Here is an 8475-nt window from a genome sequence, read left to right on the forward strand (position 1 = left end):
AGGCTTGCCCTCAGTAACCTGCTTCCTCCAGCCAGGCCCTGTCAGTTTTCATCATCTTGAAATAATGCCATCAATTCTGCACACACCACTGTGTGGATCGATCCACTGATGAAGTCAGCCTTCACGATCCAAACATAATCCAGCCTTCAACACACGGTTCTAATGCAAACCATAGCATCCAGTTTGGTTTTTGTTTGTTTGTTTGTTTTTGGTAAGCTTTATGCCGGGTGTACCCATACAGAAACCATGTGGTTTTGTATTGCTATCAGTCATTAGACCAAGGTTTTCCTTTAATCATTTCATGAAAAGGAAGATCACCTCCGAAACCATAAACTCGAGGGGTTTTTCTCTATTAGCTTAAACTTTTATTCTTGCCCAGCTTTTAAATTCTCACACTGAACCTTCTCTTTTTCTTTCTCTCTCTCTCCTCCTCTAGAACAGTATATCCCAAACCTGATTGCAGGACAGTTCTCTGAAATGGGAAGAAAGATCCAGAATTTTCAGTATGCTCTAGGTACATCAATGTCTTTAGACCACACTTGGGGACTAAGTGCTAAATCTTCCGGACTCCAGGCCTCTGATTTCCATCCTCTGGTTCTTCTTATCTAGTGTGAACTTCCAGGGCAGTGGTTGCAACTTTTCCTCAGCCCTTCCTTCATTTTCCTGGAATCAGGAGAGCAGTCCACGTCAGTGCTGATGAAGCCACCACCTTCCAGTCTCCAGCCACAGAGCCCTAACAGAGCGGTCTCAGCCTTCCCGACGCTGCCACCCTTTAATACAGTTCCTCACCTGTGCTGAACCCTAGCTGTAAAATTTCTGTTGCTACTTCATTACCGTAATTTTGCTACTGTTACGAATCCTTGTGTAAATATCTGATAAGCCACCTATCTGATATGCAACCCCATGGGGTCCTGACCCCTTGTTGAGAATCACAGCTTTAAACCATTTGTTCTTTTGTTATGTTTGTGCACCGGAGGCCTGCAAGGAGGAACTCCGAGCCGCCGAGGAGGTCAGAGGATAAGTTTGTGGAGTCTGGTCTCTCCTACCTTTACACGGGTTTTGAGACTCAAAGTCCAGTGTCCAGTTTTGTAACCCAAGCAATCTTTACCCTTTGAGCCATCTCTCCCACTCTCAAGGGCCCTTTTGTGCTCCGGGAAGGAAATTTCACCTCATCTCTTTGGGATGGGCCCTCTCGTCACTATTTTAAAAATCTGTTCACGAGTGCTATAACAAATCAGTAGTTTTTGAAGTCTGTTTTCAACAGACCCTTGCAGGCGTCGGTATTTCTCTAACAGGGTTCTGCAAATCCACCGGACAGCGGGACAGTGTATGTGGGGTATGTATCAGAGCACGATAGCTCACGAACCATCATCAGATATGATCTGTGTTCAGCGGCATGGTCTGTGTCACGATCCACATCTCATCAGTTATGATTTGTGTTCTGTTTAGTGCATACACAACCCACCTCATCCTCCCAGAAAGCAGCTTTTTAGGAAGAAGCGCCAGAACTGCCCTGAGGAATCCGAGTGGCTCCGCTTTTGTCCTGCGAGTTTGTCACAAACTTTACCCTGATTTAGTCAGATCTCATCTACTATCTACTTTTGTTGGATACGTTCCTGTACCACACAACTTAGCACTTGAAACGCGCACACACGTTCTTTCTTAAAAGCCCCCAACTCCATCCCCACCCTCGGCTTCCCCAGTAGCAGCACAGGGCTGGAAGCCTGGCCCTCCTTGGACTCCAGGTGACCCGCACCGCCCACCGCCCACCGTGGGCACCGTGTCCAGCGCGACCGGCACAGTGGAGGCCGTGGGCGGCTTCAGTGCAGCGTCTCGGGGCCGCGGTGGCCAAGGACAGGCCTCACGTCCAACCCGAGCCCGACCGGCTTCTCACAACCCCGCGGGGCATCGCAGTCCCTGGAGCTAGGGTGGAGACCCCGCCCCAAGGGGAGGGCAAGGCGCAGCGTGGGCGTGTCTGTGGGCGTGTCGTCCGGGGAACGCCCCTCTGGCCGGGCTATAATTTCCCCGAGCTCCTGGCGGCAGCCGGCGGGACGCGCGCCTGGCAGTGGTGAGACGGGGCACGCGGAAGGGTGCTGCTGCCGGGACCCGGGCGGGCTGCGGGGCCCCAGGGGCCACCTTCACCTCGTATTTCGGAAGAAGGAGCGTGAAGCTCAGGTGTTCCCCGAGGGCCGGGAGGAAGGGTGCCCGCGCTTTCCTGGGGGATCCTCAGCAGCTCTTTTCTTCTCTTCCCCATCTCTAGGACATGGACCTCGCGGTCCTGTGGCTGGGGCTTCTTCTGCCGGTCGTGACAGCCCTGGATTTCCGATACCACCACCAGGAAGAGATGGAGGCGTTCCTAAAGAGCGTTGCCCAGAACTATAGTTCGATCACACACTTGCACAGCATCGGGAAATCTGTGAAAGGTAGGTCGCCTCCAGCGCACGTCCCCAACACTCAGCTCCCGTTCAAAAGTTCACTGAATGGCAGCCTCTGGTCCCCTGTCTGTGGCGCTCCCGGGACGCGCTCCACGCAGGAAAACCATACCTTGCCCCGGTCGTTGGTTTTGTGCTCTGTTTGTTGTTTTGTCCAATTATGTTGTAAGCAGTAAGAGGAGACATTGTTTATCTGACAGGTGTATTAACAACTTCTTAAGAAGTCACTTTGATCTAACTCAGTTCCCTTTTTTGTTGGCTTCCTTACACGCTGATTGGAACTGTTAACTACTGTTTCCTCGGGTTGCCTTTAAACCAGACATTGCCATAGTTTTGCGGAGTTCTATGCATGTATATTTTAACTCTGTGGCTTAAAGTTATGAGAAAATGCGGTTCTATGACCGAAGGTGTCCACTTAAGGGACACACCTGCTAAGTAACAATGAATGATATTCTTGGAATTCTCATGTTTATCACTTATTTTGCTTTAATTTAGAAACTCTATATTCTCAGTGGAGGAAGCAGATGTGATTCATAGAAATTTTTTAATTTTAAAACAAAAATTTTAATTTTTGTTTAAGACACCTAGATGGTGCTTGTGAAAGATGGCTGGGACTTTCTGAATGTGACATGAATCAGCCACTCTGATCTACACAGAGAAATCCTGTCTTGAAAAACCAAAACATAAAAAGAAGGAAGAAAGAAAGGGAGAAAGGGAGGGAGGGAGGGAGGAATGGAGGGAGGGAGGGAGGAAAGGAGGAAAGAAGGAAAAGAAACTTTTCCTGGACATTTTGCCCTCTGCTGTGGGAGTGTCCTCAGCAAGCAGGATTTACTCTAGATTTACTTTCTTCTGTGGTCAGTATAGACAACCTCACCTAGAAGAGAGCAATGCGAAACTGGCCAAATGCATCTTGGATTTTGAAAATATCCATCACATTTCCCTTGCTGTAATTACAAATTCAACTTTTTTCCTATTTCACACTGTTTTGTTATTTATCTTTAGTAAATATGATTTGAATTCTCTTGATTTTAGACTCAGTTATGTATATTTTCTTAGTCATTTGCTTCCTTGGGACAATGGAATACTTTCTGGTTATTTCTGTTATACATGATATAAAGCTATTGATACATAGCTCACATGCTTCTTAGTAGAACTGAGGGTTTTTTTTTTTAAGATTATTTAATTTTATTCTATGTGTTTGGCTTGCATGTTTCACTCCATGCAAGTGCCCACACACTCCAAAGAGAGCATCAGATCCCCTGGAACTGGAGTTCTAGCTGTAGTGAACCTCCACGTGGGTGCTGGGAATTGAACTCCAGTCCTCTGGAGAAGCTGCCAGTGCTAACCAGTGAGCCATTTCTCCAGCCATAAACGTTTACTTTTAAATTGAAACCCACACGATAGATGAGCACAAATGTACTTTTCACCTAGATTCGGACATAGTAGAAGGACCTTACTCTACTAGAGGCCTTGAAGGAATTCTTACAACCTATTGATACAGTGTAGATAAATCTTAGGTCAAACAAGAGAAGCAGTTCAAACCTGATGACTGAATCGGGATATTTTTTAAAGGCACAAATATTCACTGTCTGTAGTGTGTGTGTGTGTGTAATGGACTGCGTATTTGTTGAACAAAGATGTATCCTGTCTGCTGCTTGCCATCAAGTGTCCTCTTTCAGATATAAATATATTTACTATTAATTTCTCAGGCTTAGCTCTCTACACCTCATCAAATCAATTTAGGACTATTGTTTACTCGGCTTTTTTTTTTTAGTTTTCTGAAAAAGGTGTTTGTTTGGTTGGTTGGTTGGTTTTGTTTCTTTATTGAGACAAGGTCTCGCTGTTGTGCCCAGAATCTAGATCCCAGAAACCAAGAGACCAGACCCAATGTCAAAGCAGAGAGTCTTTTTAATTACAAGTTAACTCCGTCCATCTGACATAGGGGGCAGAGTAGGAGGACCCCAAGCTGCAGTGGGGAAGGGGATATATTGGGAATAGAGCAAAGGAGGTGTCGAGGGGTCTGCTAGCTGCATAGTAACAGTCTCAGGATTGGCACACATCCGGGATGAGGGAACCTGCCCTGAGCTCATTGGTCAGCTGCGGAAAAGGATGCTATACCTGGAGGACATGGGGGCAGGGCGGCTACTGCAGTCCACTATTATCAGTAATGCACCTCCAGAGCCCTCAGCTAACTTCTGATCCACCCAGTAGTTAGAGCAGGGTTGGGGGCTCAGCACATTCTGCTGAGTCAGGGACCTCCATCTTGCTGTGTCTTTTCTGCAGCCTGTCCTGGCTGCCAAAGGGGGTGGGGGTGGGGATGACTTAGGGTCTGGGCCCTTCACTCTGTTCTGGAACAGAACTCTGTAGCTCAGGCTGGTCTTGAACTCACGGATTTCTGCCTGCCTCTGCCTCCAAAGTGCTGGAGTTTAAGTAACGCTAATCACTCAAAGACATTAGAATGAAAACCAGTGCAGACTGACTTAGTCGACCTGGGTCAGAGTTCTAGAGGTAGGCTGACTGTACCGGCCAAATAGCCTAAGGGTCTGGCCTGGTCTAGGTCAGATAGATAGCACAGAGGTTATCTGGACTGTGGTCCTGATTTCATTTCGGGAGCTTGAGGGAGCCTGTGGCTAGAAGGGTCCTTTAGATAACCAGCCACTTCCAGTCCTGATGGTGTCTGGCCTAACAGATAAGGCAGATGACCTGACCAGCTATAAACCACTTCTGGTTTGCAGCTTTCTGGGTGGAAGAACAGGTTTTTCATCTTTCCCATCGGAAAGACAATCCTGTATGATTAACATTCCTGGTTTCTCTGTGACCTGTGACCTCAAGGACTTCTGTGTGCCCCCAACAATGGTCCTCTACCTCAGCTCTCTGTAGTAATGGGATCGTAGGCATGTGCCACAATGTCCAGCAGGGTTGGCTTTCCATAGATTACAGCAATCCTACATGTAAAATCCCAAAGGAGCATTTGAACTGAGTTATTCAGTATCTGAGTGGAGAATCTTCTCTTGCCTATTATTAAATCTAAGCTTTATTTTATCTGAATAAGCAGTGTTGCAAGGCAAAGGGATAGATAGAACTTTCCATTTACTGAGTGTTTGAACATAATCTTTCAGTATCACTCACTCAAGTGTCATTATCCTGAATATGTTGAATGGGTCATGGAGAAGTTACATGTGTAGCATTCATTAGAAGAATCAAACTCAGGGCTGGAGATGGTTTATTCCATGAAGTCCTTGCTATACAAGTGTGAGGACCTGAGTTCAGATGCCCAACACACATATAAGATAGGTGCGGTGCCTTCACATGTAAATCTCATCAGGGTACAGAAGGATCCCTCGGGCTCACTGCCAGAAAGTTAGGTGAGCTCCAACTTTAGCGACAACCCCTGAGGTCTCAGACATAAGGTGAGAAAACAATAATAAAAGACTCTCGCTGTCACCCAGCAAGGACGCACTCATACACAGAGATTCAAACTCCAAACACATCTCCTTTCTCTTCGGAGAAACACTTTACCATAGATGGAAGCGGTTACAAGCTAGTTGATTTCTAAACTTTTCCCGTTATGTGCAGGCCTGTGCTTGCCTAGGAGACATGACCTGAAAGAGTTGGGGTGAGCAGGGGAAAGCAGACGGCTAGGAAACACGGCCACCATAAGTGCTGGGGGCAGGGACATGGCACGGCTAAAGGATGGTTATCCCGGTAGGCTGGGAAATGCAGGAATCCCAGGCCAGCCTGGCCCAAATTGCACCATGAAACCTTGCCTCAAAATAAAACTTGCTTCTGATTTAAACAGTTTTTTTAATCTTCAAGTCCTCAGTAGCCTCCAGGCAGGATGTCAGTGGATAGTCAGGTAAGTGGAACTGTGGGCCTGGGTCTGATGTAGAGATACAGAAGAAGCCACTGTGACCACGGGGGGATCTTAAAAGCCGGGTCAGGACCTTCTTGCTTCATCCAAGGGGGACCATAACCATCTTGGGGATTGATGCCTGGTAGGAAGGTGACAGCTTCATTTTCTTGATAGGAAAATCTCTAGTGATTTTATAATTGGATAGATTATTTTTTTAAATTCTGTCTCCCCACTGTGTGTGTGTTTACCACAGTGTTAGTGTGGAGATCAGAGGTCATCTTTTGAAGGTCCATTCTTCCTTTCCACCATGTGGGTCCTAGGGAACAAACTCAGTTTGTTAGCCCTTTACAAGAATACGTACACACATACATACATACATACATACATGTTCCATACAAGTGTGAGCAAACAAATACAGAAAGAAATGAACAAATACGTGACTCCAGACAAGATCTTAGTTACGGACAGATTTGGTTCATCAGCCCACATCTGCCACCTTTTAGAATTCATTTATGAATGTATTTAACTCATCTGTTCCTTGAGCCCCTGTTGTCTGCTGGAACCCTTCCAGGGGGACATCTTCTTCCAACCCTGGAGCTGATGGAACTGAAACCCTGTTGTTGTGGTGGGGGAAAGCATTCCTGAAGGACTGTGATCCCAGGTCTGACCTTGGGATACTCAGCAAAGCTGAGAAAGGCTTGAGAGGGAAGCTGATGCCTGAACAGTAATCCCAGGGCTCCTAGGCAGATGTGCAGGGGAGAGGAGAGGCAACCTCGCTTGCTCACATAGGCAGTGCAGAGACCGGAGCCTGACGGACACCTCGTGAGAGCCAAAGAGATGGAACTCCCTGTCTACAAATGGTCCAGGATGAGGGTTTGTTCCAGTGTATCGTAGCATCCACACCATCTTAACCACACTCCCTCGAAAACACGTTCTGGGATATTTATGTCACTGTGAGCTTTATTTTTGAAAACAGAATGTCCAAAGAACAGTGTTTAAGTCCAGAAAAGATCTTTGACTCCCATAACTTCTCACTAAAACTGGCAGTATTTGTGGTCTCTGGGGAACTGTTTCCGTTGGACATTGTGTTCTTTCCTCTTGGGAAACTATGTCCCTAGAATAAACGGTCTGTGTGATGATGAGCATTGCTGCTGGTCTGCTTCACTAAGTGTTTAGTACACACCAGCCCTTAAATCCTCACTCTTGCCAATGCGATACTGCCATGTTCATTTTGCAGATGAGCAACTGAGGATGGGGGAAACAACTTATCTAGTAAGGAATGGAATTTTGTCAGGATTCAGAGACCCGTTCCAGTTTTCAAATAGGTCCTCAGGGACAAATGGCGTTCCAGACACCATCAGTACTAAGAATGCTGGTCCACTGGGGCAAGAGAGTGCTGAAGTCAACAAGCGCTCAACAAGGGACAATGGCTACTCAACAGTCTGGGCAAAGATGCCAGTGCAGTACTGGGGTGCAGGAAGCCATCCTGAGCTGCTGAGGTCCTCTGCATCCTGGAAGGGGGTTTCCATCCACACGATTAGTTATGTCCTCATCACTGTGGTGGTGGTGTTGGCTGGAGGGAGAACACTGTTCCCGGTGCACTATAAGTGGAAGACAGGAACGGGTTAAGAAAAGAATACAAAATAACCTTTGACTAGGTAAACACTGAGGCTTACTCAGTTGGCATTTTCTCTAAGGAATTACATTACAAGCTGCAGTAATGGTGCCTGTGATCTAGAGAAAAACTGTTGGGTGTGGAGGGGGAAGCTAGGGAAACAGAACAAGCTAGCGGAGCAGAAGAGGTGGCAGCACCAAAGGCAACTTGGCAAGTGTGTGAGTCCAAGACTACATGGCTCGTAGATCACAGTGTGAGCTCAGGGATCCTAAATGACCAATGGGAAATTTGTCATGGCTTTTCTTATACTTTTTATTTTGACATTTCCCTAATAACAAGTAATTGATTGGTAACTGTTGAAAAAAAAAATGAGGCCAAAAGGTGGTGGCTTTGCACCCCTTTAATCCCAGCACTCGGGAGGCAAAGACAGGCAGACCTGTGAATTTGAGATCAGGTTCCAGATCAGCCAGGATACACAGAGAAACCCTGCCTCGAAGAAGAAGAAGAAGAAGAAGAAGAAGAAGAAGAAGAAGAAGAGGAGGAGGAGGAGGAGGAGGAGGAGGAGGAGGAGGAGG

The 8475-nt window shown here is 46.8% G+C and overlaps 1 protein-coding gene across 1 annotated transcript in view; it reads left to right on the plus strand.

Moving 5' to 3' along the window:
- Positions 1–1970: 1970 nt before the first annotated feature.
- Cpm (carboxypeptidase M) overlaps positions 1971–8475 on the plus strand; it is a 59957-nt gene continuing 53452 nt past the window's right edge. The window contains exons 1-2 of the mRNA XM_050165486.1: positions 1971–2068; positions 2261–2423. Coding sequence (XP_050021443.1) covers positions 2264–2423 — 160 coding nt within the window. The 5' untranslated portion in view covers positions 1971–2068; positions 2261–2263. The remainder of the gene's footprint in view (positions 2069–2260; positions 2424–8475) is intronic.

Source organism: Alexandromys fortis, unplaced genomic scaffold (assembly GCF_014885135.2).
Source record: "Alexandromys fortis isolate MF-2015 unplaced genomic scaffold, M_Fortis_MF-2015_v1.1 scaffold_154, whole genome shotgun sequence".
Lineage (NCBI taxonomy): Eukaryota > Metazoa > Chordata > Mammalia > Rodentia > Cricetidae > Alexandromys > Alexandromys fortis.